The sequence below is a fragment of the Protopterus annectens genome, chromosome 4.part1 (assembly GCF_019279795.1).
Source record: "Protopterus annectens isolate FY-2018-M chromosome 4.part1, PAN1.0, whole genome shotgun sequence".
Lineage (NCBI taxonomy): Eukaryota > Metazoa > Chordata > Ceratodontiformes > Protopteridae > Protopterus > Protopterus annectens.
In genome coordinates, this window is record NC_056734.1 from 819,121,164 (window position 1) to 819,145,460 (window position 24,297).

At 38.3% G+C, this 24,297-nt stretch overlaps 1 protein-coding gene across 2 annotated transcripts in view; it reads right to left on the bottom strand.

Annotated features, from left to right (window-relative positions):
* INPP5D (inositol polyphosphate-5-phosphatase D) overlaps positions 1 to 24,297 on the bottom strand; it is a 1,064,128-nt gene that overhangs the window by 528,050 nt on the left and 511,781 nt on the right. For both annotated transcript variants that reach the window (XM_044070586.1, XM_044070585.1), the window contains exons 8-9: positions 24,073 to 24,144; positions 13,600 to 13,723 (exon numbers count right to left, since the gene is read on the bottom strand). In XM_044070586.1, coding sequence (XP_043926521.1) covers positions 13,600 to 13,723; positions 24,073 to 24,144 — 196 coding nt within the window. The remainder of the gene's footprint in view (positions 1 to 13,599; positions 13,724 to 24,072; positions 24,145 to 24,297) is intronic.

The window sequence follows — 24,297 nt, forward strand, 5'->3', positions numbered from 1 at the left end:
GTACTCCTAGTCTGTCCTCATGCACTTTATACACACTAAATGCTATGGTACTCAAAGTCTGTCCTGCACTTTATACACATCAAATGCTATGATACTCCTAGTCTGTCCTGCACTTTATACACATTAAATGCTATGGTACTCCTATTCTATCCTCCTGCACTTTATACACATTAAATACTATGGTACTCCTAGAATGTCCTGCACTTTATACACATTAAATGCTATGGTACTCCTAGTCTGAACTCCTGCACTTTATACACATTAAATGCTATGGTACGCCTAGTCTGTCCTGCACTTTATACACATTAAATGCTATGGTACTCCTACTCTGTCCTGCACTTTATACACATTAAATGCCATGGTACTCCTAGTCTGTCCTTCACTTTATACACATTAAATTCTATGGTATTCCTAGTCTGTCCTGCACTTTATACACATCAAATGCTATGATACTCCTAGTCTGTCCTCATGCACTTTATACACATTAAATACTATGGTACTCCTAGAATGTCCTGCACTTTATACACATTAAATGCTATGGTACTCCTAGTCTGAACTCCTGCACTTTATACACATTAAATGATATGGTACGCCTAGTCTGTCCTGCACTTTATACACATTAAATGCTATGGTACTCCTAGTCTGTCCTGCACTTTATACATATTAAATCCTATGGTACTCCTAGTTTGTCCTACACTTTATACACATTAAATGCCATGGTACTCCTAGTCAGCCCTGCACTTTATACATATTAAATGCCATGGTACTCCTAGTCTGTCCTCCTGCACTTTATACATATTAAATGCTATGGTACTCCTAGTCTGTCCTCCTGCACTTTATACACATTAAATGCTATGGTACTCCTACACTGTCCTGCACTTTATACACATTAAATGCTATGGTACTCTTAGTCTGCCCTGCACTTTACACATATTAAATGCTACGGTACTCCTAGTCTGTCCTGCACTTTATACATATTAAATGCTATGGTACTCCTAGTCTGACCTCCTGCACTTTATGCACATTAAATGCTATGGTACTCCTAGTCTGTCCTGCACTTTATACACATTAAATGCTATGGTTCTCCTAGTCTGTCCAGCATTTTATACATATTAAATGCTATGGTACTCCAAGTCTGTCTTCCTGCACTTTATACACACTAAATGCTATGGTACTCCTAGTCTGTCCTGCACTTTATACACATTAAATGCCATGATACTCCTAGTCTGTCCTGCACTTTATACACATTAAATGCTATGGTACTCCTAGTCTGTCCTCCTGCACTTTATACACATTAAATGCTATGGTACTCCTAGTCTGTCCTGCACTTTATACACATTAAATGCCATGGTACTCCTAGTCTGTCCTGCACGTTACACACATTAAATGCGATGGTACTCTTTGTCTGTCCTGCACTTTATACATATTAAATGCTATTTTACTCCTAGTCTGTCCTCCTGCACTTCATGCACATTATATGCTATGGTACTCCTAGTCTGTCCTGCACTTTATACACATTAAATGCTACAGTACTCTTAGTCTGTCCTGCACTTTATACACATTAAATGCTATGGTACTTCTCGTCTGTCTTCCTGCACTTTATACACACTAAATGCTATGGTACTCCTAGTCTGTCCTGCACTTTATACACATTAAATGCCATGATACTGCTAGTCTGTCCTGCACTTTATACACATTAAATGCTATGGTACTCCTAGTCTGTCCCCCTGCACTTTATACACATTAAATGCTATGGTACTCCTAGAATGTCCTGCACTTTATACACATTAAATGCTATGGTACTCCTAGTCTGACCTCCTGCACTTTATGCACATTAAATGCTATGGTACTCCTAGTCTGTCCTGCACTTTATACACATTAAATGCTATGGTTCTCCTAGTCTGTCCTGCATTTTATACATATTAAATGCTATGGTACTCCAAGTCTGTCTTCCTGCACTTTATACACATTAAATGCTATGGTACTGCTAGTCTGTCCTGCACTTTATACACATTAAATGCCATGATACTCCTAGTCTGTCCTGCACTTTATACACATTAAATGCTATGGTACTCCTAGTCTGTCCTCCTGCACTTTATACACATTAAATGCTATGGTACTCCTAGTCTGTCCTGCACTTTATACACATTAAATGCCATGATAGTCCTAGTCTGTCCTGCACTTTATACACATTAAATGCTATGGTACTCCTAGTCTGTCTTCCTGCACTTTATGCACATTAAATGCTATGGTACTCCTAGTCTGTCCTCCTGCACTTTATGCACATTATATTCTATGGTACTCCTAGTCTGTCCTGCACTTTATACACATTAAATGCTATGGTACTCCTAATCTGTCCTGCACTTTTTACATATTAAATGCTATGGTACTCTTAGTCTGTCTTCCTGCACTTTATACACACTAAATGCTATGGTACTCCTAGTCTGTCCTGCACTTTATACACATTAAATGCCATGATACTGCTAGTCTGTCCTGCACTTTATACACATTAAATGCTATGGTACTCCTAGTCTGTCTTCCTGCACTTTATGCACATTATATTCTATGGTACTCCTAGTCTGTCCTCCTGCACTTTATGCACATTATATTCTATGGTACTCCTAGTCTGTCCTGCACTTTATACACATTAAATGCTATGGTACTCCTAATCTGTCCTGCACTTTTTACATATTAAATGCTATGGTACTCTTAGTCTGTCTTCCTGCACTTTATACACACTAAATGCTATGGTACTCCTAGTCTGTCCTGCACTTTATACACATTAAATGCCATGATACTCCTAGTCTGTCCTGCACTTTATACACATTAAATGCTATGGTACTCCTAGTCTGTCCTCCTGCACTTTATACACATTAAATGCTTTGGTACTCCTAGTCTGTCCTGCACTTTATACACATTAAATGCCATGGTACTCCTAGTCTGTCCTGCACGTTACACACATTAAATGCGATGGTACTCTTTGTCTGTCCTGCACTTTATACATATTAAATGCTATGGTACTCCTAGTCTGTCCTCCTGCACTTCATGCACATTATATGCTATGGTACTCCTAGTCTGTCCTGCACTTTATACACATTAAATGCTACAGTACTCTTAGTCTGTCCTGCACTTTATACACATTAAATGCTATGGTACTCCTCGTCTGTCTTCCTGCACTTTATACACACTAAATGCTATGGTACTCCTAGTCTGTCCTGCACTTTATACACATTAAATGCATTGATACTTTATACACATTAAATGCATTGATACTGCTAGTCTGTCCTGCACTTTATACACATTAAATGCTATGGTACTCCTAGTCTGTCCCCGTGCACTTTATACACATTAAATGCTATGGTACTCCTAGAATGTCCTGCACTTTATACACTTTAAATGCTATGGTACTCCTAGTCTGAACTCCTGCACTTTATACACATTAAATGCTATGGTATGCCTTGTCTGTCCTGCACTTTATACACATTAAGTGCTATGGAACTCCTAGTCTGAACTCCTGCACTTTATACACATTAAATGCTGTGGTACTCCTAGTCTCTCCTGCACTTTATACACATTAAATGATATGGTACTCCTAGTCTGTCCTCCGGCACTTTATGGACATTAAATGCTATGGTACTCCTAGAATGTCCTGCACTTTATACACATTAAATGCCATGGTACTCTTAGTCTGAACTCTTGCACTTTATACACATTAAATGCTATGGTATGCCTAGTCTGTCCTGCACTTTATACACATTAAATGCTATGGTACTCCTAGTCTGAATTCCTGCACTTTATACACATTAAATGCTGTGGTACTCCTCGCCTGTCCTGCACGTTATACACATTAAATGCTATGGTACTCCTAGTCTGTCCTGCACTTTATACACATTAAATGCTATGGTACTCCTAGTCTGTCCTGCACTTTATACACATTAAATGCTATGGTACTCCTAGTCTGTCCTGCACTTTATACACATTAAATGCTATGGTACTCCTAGTCTGTCCTGCACTTTATACATATTAAATGCCATGGTACTCCTAGAATGATCTGCACTTTATACACATTAAATGCTATGGTACTCCTAGTCTGTCCTCCTGCACTTTATACATATTAAATGCTATGGTACTTCTAGTCTGTCCTGCACTTTATACACATTAAAAGCTATGGTACTCCTACTCTGTCCTGCACTTTATACACATTAAATGCAATGGTACTTCTAGTCTGTCCTGCACTTTATGCACATTAAATGCTATGGTACTCCTAGTCTGTCCTGCACTTTATACATATTAAATGCTATGGTACTCCTAGTCTGTCCTACACTTTATACATATTAAATGCTATGGTACTCCAAGTCTGTCCTACACTTTATACACATTAAATGCAATGGTACTTATAGTCTGTCCTGCACTTTATGCACATTAAATGCTATGGTACTCCTACTCTGTCCTTCACTTTATACATATTAAATGCTATGGTACCCCTAGTATGTCCTGCACTTTATACACATTAAATGCTATGGTACTCCAACTCTGTCCTGCACTTTATACACATTAAATGCTATGGTACTCCTAGTCTGTCCTCATGCACTTTATACACATTAAATGCTATGGTACTTCTAGTCTGTCCTGCACTTTATACCCATTAAATGCTATGGTACTCCTAGTCTATCCTCCTGCACTTTATACACATTAAATGCTATGGTACTCCTAGTCTGTCCTGCACTTTATGCACATTAAATTCTATGGTACTCCTAGTCTGTCCTGCACTTTATACATATTAAATGCTATGGTACTCCTAGTCTTTCCTCCTGTACTTTATACACATTAAATACTATGGTACTCCTAGAATGTCCTGCACTTTATACACATTAAATGGTATGGTACTCCTAGTCTGTCCTCCTGCACTTTATTCACATTAAATGCTATGGTACTCCTAGTCTGTCCTGCACTTTATACACATTAAATGCTATGGTACTCCTAGTCTGTCCTGCACTTTATGCACATTAAATGCTATGGTACTCCTTGTCTGTCCTGCACTTTATACATATTAAATGCTATGGTACTCCTAGTCTGTCCTGCACTTTATACACATTAAATGCTGTGGTACTCCTAGTCTGTCCTCCTGCACTTTATAAAAATTAAATGCCATGGTACTCCTAGTCTGTCCTGCACTTTATGCACATTAAATGCTATGGTACTCCTAGTCTGTCCTGCACTTTATACACATTAAATGCTATGGTACTCCTAGTCTGTCCTGCACTTTATGCACATTAAATGCTATGGTGCTCCTAGTCTGTCCTCCTGCACTTTATACACATTAAATACTATGGTACTTTTAGTATGTCCTGCACTTTATGCACATTAAATGCTATGGTACTCCTAGTCTGTCATGCACTTTATGCACATTAAATGCTATGGTACTCCTAGTCTGTCCTATACTTTATACACATTAAATGCTATGCTACTCCTAGTCTGTCCTCCTGCACTTTATGCATATTAAATGCTATGGTACTCCTAGTCTGTCCTGCACTTTATGCACATTAAATGCTATGGTACTCCTAGTCTGTCCTGCACTTTATACACATTAAATGCTATGGTACTACTAGTCTGTCCTGCACTTTATGCACATTAAATGCTATGGTACTCCTAGTCTGTCCTCCTGCACTTTATACATATTAAATGCCATGGTAGTCCTATTCTATCCTCCTGCACTTTATACACATTAAATACTATGGTACTCCTAGAATGTCCTGCACTTTATACACATTAAATGCTATGGTACTCCTAGTCTGTCCTCCTGCACTTTATGCACATTAAATGCTATGGTACTCATTTTCTGATCTCCTCTATACATCGTTATTGAGTTTCTATACCATATGCCCTCAGCCATGTAAATATCTGTAATAACAAATCTTTCTATTTTATTGCATGCAAAATAATATGTTTCTTTTTCCTTGTATGTATTTTGTGCTTTGGAACTTTTCTTTCCAGGCCTCTTCTGCAAAAGGACTTTTACTTGGCTGGACTTTTCTGGTCAACAAATACCAACAAATAAATAAATAATAAATAAAATAATATGGAATAGTACATTTCATCCTGAAAGGAATTGCAAGCAGGTTGGCACTAATACTAATTCCATTACCTATATGCCTGATAAGACTGGTCATGGAACACAGTACAAGTTTTTGATAATTTTTCTCTGAAAAATATATCCCAGATAGAAAGAATGCAACGTTATTGTGAAAAAATACAGTTAGGGAAACAGATTATGAAAAGCAACTAAAACTGCCTCACTACTGGGAGAATCATGAATATAATCTAGGAGTCTAGGGGTGAATTATGTTTAGTCTTGAAAGATCCACAACACAGGGTGTGGTAAGTATCTGTTAAGGCTAATAATGTTAAGTGAAAAGTAGGCCATGTGACTCAGCACCTCTAGGACATTGGGATAATTTGCCATTTCGTATATGAAAATGCTGCAGTAAAAATGAATTCAAAATGTCTTTAGGCTCTTACAATGCAAACAAAATCCACATAGGAATGGGATCATTGTGGACAATCTTGTTCTTGGCAGTCGGAAGTTAAAATATCCCAGCTTTAAAATCATATGTAGTTATTACTGGAGTCTGCTTTGTCACATATACTATACTTTGTTGTGAAGTCAAAGGACTTTAAGACAAGGGAAAAGGTGAGTTTTATGTTATCCTGCACATTTCCCTGATTATTTATTGCGCAACATTTCCCCAAAAGGCAAATAGTGCAAAAAAAAACATACTCTCTGAAAGCCATATTCAGCAAACAGCAACAAAAACTTGTTTTTACACGCAGATAAGCCCCACCATATTCCCTGTGTGGAGGTAGATCCCACATCCCCAAACTTATATATACTAACTCTGAGGTCACAAGACAGTGATGAAAGGGCATCAATTACTGTTTGCTGAAAGCAGTTTTCATCAGAATTTCTCTCACACTCTGTCAACTCTCCCAGTCTGTCTGTCTAGCTATCTATCTTGGTAAGTGGGCTTGGCAAACAGAATCTTTTCAATCATGACTTGTGCATGGGGTGCCCTAGTTTGTATGGCTGATTCTGCAGCTCTCTGGACTGAATACTGTACTGATATGAAATACTATACATTATGGAATTGAGTATCACCAAGTTTGTGTGGCTGATTTTGTAACATACTAGATACAGTTTAAAACCGCCATGAGATGTTGTGAATTACACAGCAGAAAACCACTGGTTGTCAGTTAGTACCACCAGTAAATGTTCCAGTTTACATAGCAGATTTGAGATTAAACTGGACTGAGACTGCTCTGCCACAGGATAGTGTACAGTGTGTGCTTGAACAGTACTAGATTCCCTCTTGTCATACCACTCAACTGTACTGATTTTTGAAGAATGTCCAGATTTTTGCCTCATATTTTTGGTCCGTTTTTCAAAAAATTGTGGCTTTCTGGCAAATTAGTGGCAAATCATAAAATATTAAAGTTAGAAACTAATGACAGACAACTGAGTTTCCGAATCCATACTCTTCAGAAAATTCATGCTAATGCAAAACGTGTTATTCTATCAACTTTCTAAGTTTGTAAGAGCCATATTTAAAAATTGTCCCTAGTTTTGGGTCTTTGTCCCACTTTTATTTATGGCTTTCTCCAGATTTCTTGCTCTAAGAGGTTGAGAGGTATGCTTTAGTACTGAGAATACCCAGGGTTCCATGCTTCATTTTGTACTGCTTAACATTCCATTTAAAACTGTCATGTGATCTTGTACATTGCATAACCGGATTTAATATTGGAATGGCATGCTTTAAGCTCTGTAGCTTGTTCTGTACTACTTCAGAATCCTTTAATTAGTACCATGGAATAGTCTGTACAAGCACTATAATCGCATTTACACTGCTGTGGCTTAGGCTATGTGGATGAATTTGTAGCATTTTAGTGCCAGTTTAACAATGGCACAGGATGTGCTCTACTTTTCACACTTGAATAACAAAGCATAATACCGACTCAGCATGCCCTAGGTTGCAAGGTCCGGTTTATAACACAGTATGTTCAGCTTAATACTGCCAGGGTTTTTGTAAGTCGCACAACTAAAAAGAACTGGATTTACTTTAATAGTCACGTGGTATCGTGTGGAAGATACTGTACTACTTTAGAATCTATGTAATATTAGGGGATGATGTAAACCGCACAGATGAAAAGTACAAGATTCACTTTAGTACTGGCATGGCATAGTTTATGTTGTCTAGCTGAGCTTTTAGTATTCTATTATAATAATATCAGTTTATTGCTGCTATGAGATGCTTTACACTGCAGACCTGAAGAGCTAGAATTTAGCATAATACTGGCGCAGCATGGCCTAGGTTGTGAGGCTGATTTTATAACAGAATAGGTTTACTTTAATACAGACACAGGTTGATTAACATTGCAAAGCTATGCACTAATGATTTGCAGAGATATTACACAACAATATAATCTTAGAAAACTTTCCGTATTTCTTTTCATCCATCATATGTATGCATACAGTAATGTAGGTACACATATGCACATATAATAGCATGAAACCATATTTTTGTTCTCCTAATTTGACTAACTTATACAGGCAGCTCCTACTGCTATGAAAGGGGGTGCAGTGCACTCTTGCACTGTACCCCCCTTCACAGCAGCAATGGGGGTGTACAGTGCACTCCTGCTACTGCAGCCTACCAAGCCAGCCTGGTTCACTTATTGTCAAAGCCATTGCAGCAACCATAAGAAGGAGATGAAAAGAAATGGGAAAAGCAGACAAATAATGAAGTCCTTCATAACGAAAGTAGGGGACAGTCATTTAGCTGTAGCAGAGGGATGGATATGATTGTAGAGCTGATGAGAAAAAGAATACACAGCGGATATGGAAAGGGTAGCTACAGGCAAGAAGACCCAGCACATTCAAGAGTATTACTGTTAACTGGAAACAAATCCACAGATTACATTAGCCTACTGGGGTATTCTGATTGCAGCATCACTTTTAGAAGCATAACGATAACCAAATTAAATGTTTAATACAGTGAAATGCATGACTATAATGTTGCTGATGAGTACACAACAGAAGCCTGACTGCACTTTATATCTGCAGTGGAAGAGGACAGTGAGAGGCAATAAGGACAAGTGGCAGACATTCCATATAGTACAAAACCAGTCACTCCTTATACTGACTGAGCTGTTACGGAATGCTTAACAGTAGCAAAAATCTACTATAACTGACAAAGATATAAAGTTATGTTTTCCAGCTGAAATGCAGGGCTTTAACTTTGGTTTTATCAATAGTTTATGATCCACAAGTTTAATATTATATTCTTAAGACATGTCAGTGTAAAGTACAATGGGAAAAACTGAAATCCTGTTTGTAGGGATTCTGCACAGATAATGCAAAATATGTATTTAACTCAGGGGGAACCGTTGTGCTTGCATTTGAAAACTGGCAGGCATGACCAGTGAATTTTGAAATTGATGTAATGTTTTTAATCTGTTAACCAGGTAAACCAATTCAAAAGTGATGTCTCTTTTTAGGGGTGATCTGGAATCAATATCATAGTGAAAATTAAGTAAACAGAAACTAAAGGAAACAAAACCAAGTATACAGGATAAAACTCATTAGCAGCTAAATCTTCTATGCTAACCACGCAAATTCATGAACCTGAACTTGTCAAAAGAAAAACAGGTTAACACCTGAAGGTGTTCACAGGATCATAGCAGGTTACTAGGCTAATGGCCCCAGGGCCCTTACAAGCGAAGCCAAGTTCAACTCATGTTCCCAAGGATGTCAAGCATGTCTGTTCTATATTTCTGACAAGAGATTTCCAGTATTTTCATTGAAGTCATCTTACACATTACCAAATTTTGCCTGGAAGGGATCTCACAAAGATCCTCTAAAAATATATTGGGTCTACAAGAAATGCTGGTCTGCTTTAGAGAATTGACATTTTGTTTTACAATTACAATACACCTCTGCTAACATGAGAAAGGAAAACAAAATATATTTTTCTGCCATATGAACAGTTATAAGGTTGCCTTTAAATAATAAATACTACAGAACAGAACATTTATAAGGTAATGTTTATCTAGTTAAATATAGAAGAATATGTTTGGCAAATTTTAATATGTGACATGTAGATTTCCAGTATATACTAAACGTATGGCTAGACCACTGCCAAGACAGCAGAGAGAAGCTACCTAAGAAGCCTAGAAATGACTGGTTCTGGACAGCTTGTTGTCATAGTAGAGAGGCAGGGGAACTGTAGCAGAAAGACTGTAGGTATTGAGGAAACAGGATCTCTTTATGTGCACTGGAGATTCATACAGAAGTGTAGGCTGCCTTTTGCCGAGGCCCCTGTGTACTTTCCACAAAGCAAGAAAACTAAGATTGATAGGGCAAATCCTCGGTACCATCTAGAGTTCTTACTTTGAAGGAAATGAATGGAATATTGAGCCATTTACTGGGGTAATGGAAAGGGGAAGGGGGCTTGCTTACTAGAGGTTTGCAGGATGAACAGCTAAAAAAAAAAATTCACCTAAGCTGATTAACATTTTCAAGTTCCACCTGAAAAATTACTTCACTCAACAAGTTTTGGGACTGAATTGGTCTTGAGTTGGTGCCCACTGTTAATTTTCATAAAAAATGAAAAAAAAATGCACATGTTATGATAGTGAGTTTAAATAGCCATAGAATCAGAGTTCTAAAACCTTACATAGATAATAGCCTAATCCTTGTGGAGCATATGCAGATAAGGTCCCTTAATAAGGTCAGGGTAATAGGGTTGGTGTAGGAAGAAAGGTCAAAACACTGGACATGTAACTTCAGAGGAAAAAAGAGATTAGGTGGACAAAATATAAATTTATTGTACTACCAGGATTAGGTTGCAGAAAAGGGATAATGAAAGAAAATGTGACAGAGGGTGAGGAAGTGGCAGATTCAAAGTGAAAGGCTCAGATATGACTGAAAAAAGCAGTTTTTCAGAGAAAAGCTGATATGGTCTCTGAATGACCCGCCAGAAAGAGTGGTGCAGTGTAGGTCAGCAAAGTGATTCAAAGTAGCTTGGAGTATGTGGCAGGTATGGAGGGAACCAACTCTGTAGCAAGCTTGATTAGTACCCTGAGCATTCACACACACACACACACACACACACACACACACACACACACACACACACACACACACACACACACACACACACGCACACACACACACACACACACACACACATTTGGCACACCTCAATTTAAAAAGTCTCCTCAGAGCTGACGATCAGAAGCAAAACAAAAGTCCTCTAAAGACTGTGGTATAAAAGAAGGCCTTCAGGCTAAAAAACTCGTCATGCTTACCAAAGAGGTATTTTAAATATATCTTTGTCAAAATTCACTGACTTTCATTTATATTTGAAGGGCTTCAGGCAAAACAAAGAGCTACTATGTAACTGTGTAACAGTAATTAATAGTGCAATCAATGTGTGTGTGCGTGTGTGTGTGTGTGTGTGTGTGTGTGTGTGTGTGTGTGTGTGTGTGTGTGTGTGTGTGTGTGTGTGTGTGTGTGTGTGTGCGCGTGTGTGTGTGCGTATACCCTATACCTAGCTGGACTTTTTTTGTATTACCTTACTTGAATTCTCCCTGTGCTTCTTTGTTTATTCCTCTCTTTATCCTTTTAGTTATGTAATGGTTCTTAAGTTGTTAGTAGTGGTTTTGTTTTGATTTTCTTCATATGCTTGCCCTTAAGTGCTTATTTCCCTTTACTACTACTTTTGGTGCAGAAGAAGAGTCACTTGTCCTTTATATAGAATCCCTATACATTGTTTGGACCTAATATCAGGAGACATGAAGAATAACTTTACAATGCCCACCCGCCCAAACATAATTTAAAGTACTTCACCTCCTGACACTGTATCTAGTCATTACATCTGTTCTTCCACTACTGTATCAGTCTTTATCACATCCATGAATAACATGTTACTCACCAAGAACCACATCACTTTGCTTTTATCTCTCCATAAAACCTTTCCCTTCACATCATTGTATCAGTCTATACAAAATGCCTTACTCCTTCTCCAGCATTGTACTGCTCTGCTTCCACTCATGTAAAATGTCTTATTCTTCCTCCTCCATCTCTATGGTGGTCTTTCCATCAATGTGTAATGCCTATTCTTACCTCACACCACTGTACTGTTATTTTTCTATCCATGCACAATGCCTTATACGTCTGTATATTACTGAGTCATTCCATTTCCATGTAGAATATTTTAATCTCCATACACTGCTGTATCACTTTCCTCCTATAAAAGTCCAGTGCCTTATTCTTCCAGCATCACTACATTATTCTCCCATCCATGCATACTGTCTGACTCCTCCCTTACATCATATCAGTGTCCTTCCATTCATGCATACTGCCTGACTCCTCCCTTACATCATATCAGTGGCCTTCCGTCCATGCATAGTGCCTGACTCCTCCCTTACATCATATCAGTGGTCTTCCATGCATGCATAGTGCCTTACTCCCCCCTTATATCATATCAGTCTCCTTCCATTCATCCATACTGCCTGACTCCTCCCTTACATCATATCAGTGTCCTTCCATTGATCCATACTGTCTGACTCCTCCCTTACATCATATCATTGTCCTTCCATCCATGCAGAGTGCCTGACTCTCTCCCTTACATCGTATTAGTGCCCTTCCATGCATGCATACTGCCTGACTCTTCCCTTATATCATATCAGTGACTTCTATCCATGCATAGTGACTGACTCTCTCCCTTATATCAGTGTCCTTCCATCCATGCATAGTGCCTGAATACTCCCTTACAGTATATCAATGTCCTTCCATTCATCCATACTGCCTGACTCCTCCCTTACATCATATGAGTGTCCTTCCATTCATCCATACTGTCTGACTCCCTCCCTTACATAATATCAGTGTCCTTCTATCCATGCATAGTGCCTGTTTCCTCCCTTAAATCATATCAGTGTCCTCCCATCCACACATAGTGCCTGTCTCTCTTCCTTACATCATATCAGATTCCTGCCATGCATGCTTACTACCTGATTCCTCCCTTACATCATATCAGTGTCCTCCAATCCATTCATAGTGCTTGACTCTCTCCCTTACATCATATCAGTGTTGTTCCATCCATTCATAGTGCCTGTTTCCTCCTTTATATCATATTAGTGTCTTTCCATCCATGCACAATGCCTGACTCTCTCCCTTATATCAGTGTCCTTCCATCCATGCATAATGCCTGACTCTCTCCCTTACATCATATCAGTGTACTTCCTTGCATGCATAGTGCCTGACTCTCTCCCTATCCACTAAAATAACTGCTGATTACTCGCCTGCCTCTCTTTCTCTTATGCATAAAGTATCAGTCTTCCCTTTTGCACATCCATATCACTCTCCTACCCTTGCATAATAGCTTGCCTTCCATCCCCATCATATCACTTCTCTTCTCTTCCATCCATGCATAATGCCTGACTCCTTCCTTACATCATATCAGTGTTCTTCCATCCATGCATAATGCCTGACTCCTTCCTTACATCATATTAGTGTTCTTCCATCCATGCATAATGCCTTACTCTTGTCGTGCACGTAGTATTTGTCTTCGCTGACTTCCTTGGGCTTTTTAACAATCACTCGTCCCTTTTCCACATCCACCTTCAGTCCTTGCTTCTGTGGGATTCCAAGATAGTCTAATTTCACCTGCAATAAGTGAACACATAAATTTCTGTTAGAGTGACACTGTAGTCCCTGAAAACATTATTTTTACAATATGTTAAATGTATATATATTTTTTTATTATTTTGTTATTTGTTCTATTACATTTGTTTACAGGAATAGTCAGAATGGTAAGAAATAACATTTTCAGTACAAGCAGAATGAGCAAAGTTCCATAATACTAAAGCTGCACAAAGAATATACAGACATTGGTGTACAGCAGTAAACATGGTAATTATTATAAGTAGTTATCATTGATTGGAGACATAAACAGACATTGGTATACATCAGAAGAAACTATTATAAACAGCATGGCAATATGTATGAATAGAAAAAGAATGATACTGTTGTATGGGGAGAGAGATCATCAAAGCACAAACAGCATGCACTGTTGGTACAGAGGGATAAAGCTCTGGCTATGGCCCAAGTGACCCAAGTTCAGTTAATTGCTTGGTCACTTAACAATGTAAATAGGGAGGATGGGTGTGCTTATTCTTGGGAGGGGGGTTATATGGGTTGTCAATGACAGAGCCTTGATAAAAAAGTGGAATCTCATCATGCCAAGTGTGTGTGTGTGTGGGAGGGGTTAGGATGATGTGTATATGGCTGTTCAAGCTAGTGGTGATAGCTCTTGTCAGCATATTTGGGGGAGCATAAATGCACTGCGTATAGGGACATGGACAGCCCTTGCAGTGATGCGGGTGCTTATCTTACCACCAGGTACAGGGTTTAGTTCATAAATCAAAAGAAAAATGGTATTATTGCTGGGATACTATTGAGAGCACAAAGTATCCTTATAGCTGTCTGGATGATAGATTCTAAGAGGCTTGATGATTGGCAGGCAAGGGGCACGATAAAAACAGTTAAATATCAACAATCATTACTAAAATATGTAGACATTGTTATCAATCAGAAACAAGTCTAATCATTATAAACAGTTATCAGTAGTTACAGACATACATTATAAGATACTGAAATCAATTTTATACATCAGGAAATTGAAAAAAAGAGGAAGAGAGAAGGTATGAAATTATTGGCATTGTCCAACTCTGTAGCACACAGGAATAAAGCCTTAATTATGACCACAATGGACAAAGTTTGATTTGAGCCTCAGGCACTGAAAGAGACAGGCAGAGGAGGGTGGAAATGAATGGCGTATGTCAGTCTGCCCACCTTGGGGGAGGGAACTGGTGAGTCTGGCTAGCTCTGTATGTAAAAAAAGCATTCTAGACCATTACTGCTTAATGCATACTGAGAAGACATTTAACACTACTCCCTTATAGAAACACAGTATAACACAAAATGTCAGACTGTGACAATGAAGACACATGAACCTGTTCATTTGGTATGTATGCATTAAAGGCTTGAAATTAGTCTTGCTTTGATATTGTATAGTTAAGTTTCATGCAGTAAAAACAAGTTGATGAGGCTGCTATTCTACCCTTAAGGGTTTTACTGCAGCTGACTGTTGAATTTGACCCCCACTGACTAAGCTACTTAAACATCATAGCATTTGCATCACGTAACAAATTACAAAAAAATCTTTTACTTCCATATATAGATTTTACATATATATATATATATATATATATATATATATATATATATATATATATATATAAAATGTTAATACTTGATGTAATAAGAACTTAGTATGCATATGCACTAGACAATTACTTCACCATGCCTTGTATGCAGTGGTCAAACAGTGCACAGTGGAAACTGGGTACAATGCGAAAGTTGTTGTGTCTTTCGGCTTTTCCCGGTTAGGGGTCGCCACAGCGGAACTCCGGTCCGCTAATGATTGTCAGTAGATTTTTACGTACTGGCTTGCCGGGCCTAACGCACAACCTTCAACGAAGGAACTCCCATTCACGCATGTCGCTACACAGAAGACGCTCTAACTGAGAATTGAATGGGCAACCTCTAACTGTGAGGCAACAATGCTACTGCAGCACCACCACTGCAGTACAATGCGAAAGTACAACATCAAAAGTTTCCAGAAACACACTGTATTTGCTACCTATATATGAAGCCAAATGTCTTTTTTTTCTTATGATAACTTCCCAATAAAATTTTCAGGGAATTTTAATAAGATACATGGGGAAAATGTACTCAAGAATGCCATTATACTCTCATGGATTTGATCTCACTGCATCTCAAGCCTGACTTACACAGCAGCACAATGCCTTTGTCAGTGCTTAGAGTTTAGGAAACACTCTATATGCAGCAACAGAACCATTGCCTTGTCTGGTAAAATAGTTATGATTTTTTTTTTTTTACTTCTGCTGTAATGAGAACTTAGGGAATATATGCAGAGGTCAAATAGCTGTGTAATGGAAACCAGACATAATGCCATGCTGTGATATTAGCTGTCCTCCTGCTACCTGTGTAGAAGGCCATTGTGTCACTTTCCCTTCCCTTCAGTACATTCTAATAGATACTTGGGTACAATGCATAGTCAAGAATGTCATTCTATCTCCCTGGATTTCACTGCATTTCAGTCCTGATTTACATGTTAGCACACTACATTTGTCAGTACCTGGAGTTTAAGCTTAACTTTACATGCAGTAACAGAACTGCAACTGAAATATTGTGTTTATTTATTTTACTTCTTGTGTAATGACAACTTAGGGCAGATATATTCTGGAACTCAGTTTCACACTCCTTTCAAAAAAAAAAAAGTAAAGTAGCCTACCAAACTGAAAACCATAAAATCAGACTACGATACTAAAAACACATTTGCTGTTTGCGTATGAGACTATATGTCAACTTCCCAATGACAAATCATAATAAAACATTAGGGAATTCTACCTAAGATACTTGGATGCAAAACACATTTAAGAATATAATTCATCCCAAAGGATTTTACTACATCTCAGTCTTAATTTGCATAGTAATACACTGTCATTGCCACAACAAATGGAGTTTAGGACTCACAATTTATGCAGTAACAGAAATCCTGCCTTATCTGGAGAAATATTTTTTAATTCTTTTTACTTCTTGTGTATATGTGCAAATGTGTGCAGATATATTTTTGACATTAGTTTCACCATGCCTGTTAAGAGGGTCAGACACACACACCCCACATGTAAACATGGTATAATGTGAGACTGCAACACCAAAAATTCTCTGAACAGTGCATTTTCTACCTGTTCTTAAGAAGCATTCCTTGTGGAGAAGGAAGATGTCTCTGTTATGTTTTTTTCATACCATTTTTAGTGTGGTATTCCCTAAAAATCTGGTTCAGCACACAAGGCAGCATTACAGCCCAGACAGTAGTATTGTTTTTCTGATGTGCCCTTGGATGCACTTTTCCTCAGTGCACCTCTGCTGGCATACTCTTCTGAGACACTGGCACAGCAAATACAGTAAACAGCAATGTACCTCCTGAATCTTCTACACAAGTTTCACTATATACGTATAGTAGCTTTAGGAACCCCTTTTCTTTTGAAATATTAAAAAGGAGTTACATATAGCTATATCTAAAAGGTAGAGAAAGAGCTGTGTGAAACATTTCCTAGTATTTTGGACACATTCATAATAATGGGTCGATCACTTTCACTCCACCCATTTTTCTATTGTATGTAACACCTGCATCTAGTTTATGCTACAGACTACCAATTGGTCTCTATATCAAGTGGTCAGCATATACACCATTTGTTGTTCATAGTTTGGGGCTGTCTGAAACTATTAACTAATTTTGTCACCAGTATTTAATGGTGTCTCCTGGAACTGTAGTGGTATAGTCAATGTACTTTAATTTACCATTCCACAGAACTCTTTGGCAAGGTCTAAAAAAATCAGGCTGACATGCTATGTAAAAACTGCTGTCTGGCTGCATTTGATTTTGGATTGGATTTATTCATTTAAGTTTTGGATACTTCCATTATGTTTTTATTTTCATCTGCTATTATAGTTTGTTTTATTTTAATTTTGTTTTACTTCAAAGGTTTTCTTGGAGTTTTAAAAGTTCTTGCCTAGGGTCATTTAGAAAAGTGTTCCCTTTCCATTCACTGATTGAAGGGGGATCCAATCTAGCTAATTAGCAGTAGGAGCTGAGAAACAGGATTTAACCACATTCTTATTTAGGTGAAGTGCTGTGTGACTACTGTTGTCATCTGACTGCATTTGATTTTTCCCATCTACCCACCCCATCCACTTAGTGGTTTTTGAGCTGCCCACTCCTACTGTAAAATTTGACCTTGGATGCTCCTCCCAGTCTCATCTCATCTGCTCATTCTACTGGCACTGACACTTCAGCTGGGAAGGTCCACCCCTAAGGATTGTTTAAAGCTTGAGTTATCTTCTGTTTCATATCATGGCGCACTTACTACACACTTCAAATGTCACAGTATTAATCCATTTCTTTCCATTTTACTTTTAAAATCTATAACATCTGTGACTAGACTACCAAGCACTGGTGAGCCTAACAACTGTTGCTCAGTAATCATATTGGGACTATTGCTTCTGTTTTGTACCTAGTGACAAAAGTAGCAGAGGAACATTATTTACTAGCATTCATACAGCTTAGGAAAGCCTGTAAATTGCACTTAGGAGCCAACTTAGAATTAATGCTACTGCGTTTCTCCTCGTGGTAGAAGGAAGAGAGGGACATTGGTTCCTGCTAGCCTCTGATAGGGCAGTGTGTATGGGACTACACTGAGTGCTTTGGTTGCAGTTTACGTGAGAACCTCTTCTGGACCTTTCTACAGCTTGGTTTTCTGTTGTATCTAACTGCTGTAGAGTCTATCCAATATATCTTTTAACAGGACAACAGCAAATGTACTGAACCCATAATCATCTGGGTTAGTATGACTTCTTATGAAGCAGCTGGGGATTAGTGCTATTCTTTTACTTCTGTTGCGAGAAGGAGCAAAGGATTGATTCTCAGCTGTGTGCATTTGTATTGAAGCTAACACTATCTTCACTACCAAGCAGACAGCACCTCAGTAATCAAGTCCCAACCCAATAAGCACTACTCCCGCTTCAGCCCACATTAGTATGCACCTGGAACTGTGGATTTGTACTTTACAATCTCTGCAGCTATCTTGGTTGAAATGGGCATCCTGAGACAATGTAGCAATTGTTTTATATTTACTAACAAGTTACACAGTTTGTAAGAGGTTTAGTTACATAGAAACAAGCAAACACCACTGTGGAACGACCACACTCTACTCCAGATGTGTCAAAATTAATTTTAAAAATATTAATATATTAATAATATTTTATATTATTAAAATTAATTTTGCTTGTCTCTTGGTTGCTGTATATTGCTGCTGTTTGTCACTGTTTTCCTGCACCTCATGCACTTTTGAGGTTTAATTATATGTTATTGGAGACAAAGCTCTCACACAAACCCATGACAAATAACATTCAGGTTGTCAGTACCACACAACACCACACTAAACCAATTGCACACAGTTCAGTTCAAACACATAGACCTACATATGCTGAGACTCTTAAAAGTAAACTACCTAAACCACAAAGGCTTCCAAAAGGTATCCCAAGAAACAAGTACCCTCAGCAACCTCACAACACAGGCAGAATCCATTATGAAACATACATCTAAGAGTCACACTGATTCAATTCAAAAGCCCATATGGAAAACTTCCACACATTCCAATATGCTAGTCACAGGTGACACCATAGTGGGACACACTGATACCACTCACCAGGCTGTGCAAGGAGAGAGCTGAGGTCAGTTTCCTATCAGGTGCCAGGATTTGCCACATTACACATGCACTCATGACTTTGCTGCACAAGTACACATATGACACATTCATAGTGCCCATGAATGTAAATGACTTGAGACACACCTCCATGGACTATACGAAGAGAGACATGATGGAGCTCTTGGAATGTGTGTCTGAGGCAAGCATAAGCCTAGCTTTGAGCAGAACCCTTCCATCACTAAAAATGATGCTGCAATACAAACAAAAGATTATTGCCTTTAACAATTGGCTTAGATTTTGGTAATATTCTAAGGGGATATAATATATGTGAGACTGCAAGGAGATGGCAGATAGTTCAAACTGATTTTCCAGAGATGGCCTGCACCTGTCCTTCCCATGGCTTTTGTATACCGGTTAAATCCTTGTCCACCCCCATAATGTCTTTTTTGGGCAATGTCAGTCTTCTAAAGCTTCCAATATAACAAAACAAAATCTGGATAACATAAAGGTGTTGCTGCTCAACAGTAGGGGCCTTAGCAAAAGCTCTACTCCCCACAAGCATTTCTTACCCGGGAAAAATCAATATATTAATTGTCATACAGATCCGGGATGGGACCAGTGAGAGCACTTCATCTGTGTGTGGTTTCAGTTGCTTACTACACATTCAGAACCACCCCCATTAGATCAAAGCACTAAATGTGGCAATGTCTCCATATTCCTAAAAAGCCATTTCACCTCCAGACTCATTAGACAAGATAATGACCTGGAGCTCCTCCTTCTCCAACTTACTATTAACAACCCCCATTATCATATCATAGCTATCTATAATACCCTCTCTATGTCTCCCTCACTCCATACCTCTCACCCACCCAGTATGGAGTCAGTATGTACTAAGCCAAACACCATTCCCCTGGGAGACTTCAACTATTCCTCCATTAACTGGGAGACGTACACATCATTAAATATGTATGCCCAGACATTTCTGGACTTCATCAATTCAAACTCTCTGGACCAGTATGTTTGCACCCCAACCAGGAGTGATAAAACCCTGGACTTGGTCCTTACCAATATGAAGCAACTTTGCACACCTCCAATTGTAACTTCCTCCCTCCTTGGTTAAGTTGCATCACAAATCAATCACATTCTTCTTAAGATTGGTCAGAAGCATCTTTCCATACATTGGTATTCAGAGATTATGTCAAGGCTAATTTACTAAAAATGAGTGATGAGATGGCTAAATTCAAAAGCTGTTGGCATCTTGACTACCTTACTGCTTATGCATAATCCTTGACCACCATATTCAATGTACATGTAAACAGCTGCATAGCTTCATCTGTCCCCCTCAGAAGTAAATACAGTGTGAAATTTAAAAATAAACCTCTATGGCAGAACCCTAATATTAGCAGGTGACGTAAAAAGAAAAAAATAATTGCAAACAAAACAAAATGTCATTCTCAAGATACCAGTAACATTCTTGTTAAATTTAACAAGGAACTTTAGACCCTAATCAAATCAACGAAAGCCAGATATGAGGTAAAAATAGCAACCCAGGTGAAGGATAACTACAAAGCCTTCTTTAACTATGTTAGACATGTCAGAAATAATGCCCTGCACTGCACATAGTTAATAGTAAAGGATACTACATACTCGGACCCAGGGGACATAATCCATCTTCTAGCACACAAATTTAGTTTAAACTTCACCCCCTCTCCTCTCCCATATTCCCAGAACACATATCTACATATATACTCCCTCCTCAAATCTCCCAGGAACAAGTCCTCAAAGTGCAATCCAAGGCAAAGAACACTACTTTTATTTGGCCAGATAACGTAACAGGCTACTTACTGGTCAGTCTGAAACATGACTTATCAAATCACCTGTGGATGTTATTCAATATCAGCCTCCAAACAAGCTTTGTGCCAGATGAATAGAGAACAGCAACAGTCATCCCCTCGCACAAAGGCAGGGCATTAACAGACCTTGGTAACTGCAGATCCTTAAGCCTGACAAGTAAGGCAATTGAAAGGATTATTATGGAATTACTAAGTTAGGACAATGGTAACATACAAACTCTTGACCCAAACCAGTTTGAATTTTCTAGGGTAGATCCTGCCTACATAACCTGGTTGACTTGTTTGAGATGGTTACTAAACGAATAAATGAGGACAAATCAGTACATTCTGCATAGCTAGACCTTGCAAAGGCATTAAATACCATCCCACACTCAGATATTGTTAGTAAATGCTCACTGCTAAATGTAAATCCCTATGTAACTCACTGGATAACAAACTATCTCACAAATACAACCAAAGAAATAATGGCAGGTGGCTCTACCTCCTCCAAAAGACCTATCACTAGTGTTATACCCCAAAGTTCCGTCTTTGGGCCACTCCTTTTTGTCATTTACTTCTCAGATTTCACAGAAGATGTTAAGTGTTTATGACTGATCAAGTCTGCAGATGACTGTCAACTTGGTGCCGTCATAAACTTTCCAAAGGGCACCAAAATCTTCCAAGATGGTCTTCCACAAACAAATAGCTGGTGTAAAAATGATGGACTACAACTAAATTTCAAGAAATGTATAGCTGCATTCTTTGGCAAGCATGACTTTCCTTATACTTATCACATTGACAGCACACTCCTGAAGGATAATTAAGTAGTCAGGGATCTGGGAGCTGATGTCACTAATGAAGTGTATTTTGATCACCATGTATCCACTATTGTAACATAGCCCGTCTTCATCACACAGCTTATATGTAAAGGTATGGCATCCAGAACCATGGATGTAATCATTCCAATGTACTCAGCCAATCATTGAATGTAATGCTTAATTCAGTAAGTACCTGTCTAAGCACTTGTCACAACTGGAGAGACCGCAGTGCTTTCTCAATAAAAAATCAAGTGCCTGAATCACAAAAGCTATGTAGACCATCTCAGTCATCTGCCTTATGAATAGAGCCACAGCAGACCCTGTCTTGCCAGACCTTATACATTCACAAGTGCAACAGTAGCATAAACACAAACGTAAGGGATTTCAATCTTTTTTGCAACATAAATAGTGCATGTTATTGGGATAGGTATCTGTCATAGGGAATACTTCTTCCATGGAACCATTTTCACTCCACATAAAGCAAAGTACTTCTCTTAATCTATTCAAATGTAATTTGGATGAATGTATGGGAAATTGTTCCACTGTTTAGTACCCATGTCACTTTATTTAGCTGTAGTGCTTGTGTGACTTGCTGTTCTCTGCCTAAATATTGCTGATGTCTGTCTGCATTTGATTTTGGATTGGAGTTATTTATTTAATGTTTTACTTCTATTTTTTATCTTTTTCTTATATTGCATTTTGTTTGTTTTAAGTTTTTGTTCTATTTGGAGTTTTAAGAGGTCTTGGCTGGGGTTGTTGTTGTGTCTTTTGGCTTTTCCCGGTTAGGAGTTGCCACAGCGAAACTCCGGTCCGCTAATGATTGGCAGTAGATTTTTACGTGCCAAGTTGCCAGCTCTGACGCACAACCTTCTACGAAGGTACGCCCATTCATGCATGTCTCCACACAGAAGACACTCTAGCTGAGAATCGAACAGGACAACGTCTTACTATGAGGCGACAATGCTACCGCAGCACCACCACCGCAGTTTCAATTAGAAAATAATTCTTTTGCAGACAGTAAATAACATCCAGCTAATTAGTGAGAGGAGCTGAGAAATGGCATTCCTCATTACTACAAATATTTAGTGTCATCTTTATTTAGCTATAGTGATTGTTTGACATACTGTTCTCTGCCTGACTATTGCTGATCTCTGTCTGCATTTGATTTTGGATTGGAGTTATTCATTTAATGTTTTGTTACTTCTATTTTTTATCTTTTTTATATTGCATTTTGTTTGTTTTAATTTTTGCGTTCTTTTTGGAGTTTTAAGAGGTCTTAGCTAGGGTCGGTTAGAAAATAATTCTTTTGTAGACAGTGAATAACATCCAACTAATTAGTGGGAAGAGCTGAGAAATAGAATTCCTCATTTAACTACAAATATTTAGTGGCATCTTTATTTGGTTGCAGTGCTTGTTTGACATGCTGTTCTCTGCCTGACTATTGCTGATCTCTGCATTTTATTTTGGATTGTAGTTATTCATTTAAGGTTTTGTTACTTCTTTTTTATATTTTTCTTATATTGTATTTTGTTTTGTTTTAACTTTTTTTTCTTTTTGAAGTTTTAAGAGGTCTTGGCTAGGATCAGTTAGGAAAAAAATTGTTTGCAGACAGTGAATAACATACAACCAATTAGTGGAAGGAGATGAGAAATAGCATTCTTCATTTAACTACAAATATTTAGTGACATCTTTATTTAGCTGTAGTGCTTGTTTGACTTACTGTGAGTGAGGCCTACCTTAGCTGCATACATACATCCACAGTTCTGAGACGGAGTTGACACACTGTGTCTTTCTTGGGTATTGCATTCTGTGACCTCTGAGTAAAGTAGCCACGGATATTCATTTGATTTTTACCAGACAGCACTGCTGAATGCCAAGCCTATGATTACATAGCAAAATAAACTCAAGGCAAGAATAACAAACATTTCCTCCACTACACTGCCAGTACACAGAATCTTACAGCAATAAAAGCAAGCCTATGGCAAATAACAAATGTGTTAACAACTTACATCAAATAATACAGGGGGGATCAAGGAATTTCGATTAGACCCTTCAGGTCCCTCCTGAAATACACTTCTTGCCTGAAAAAAAAGAGAGAGAAACAATATTCATTCAATGCTTTTGCAGCTACCCCCCCCCATCATGATGAAGATATTTAATGGACAGACAACAAAAGCAGCATCTCTACATCACATTAACAGGATCAGAGTTAGAAACCTGTCTATATTCTGCTT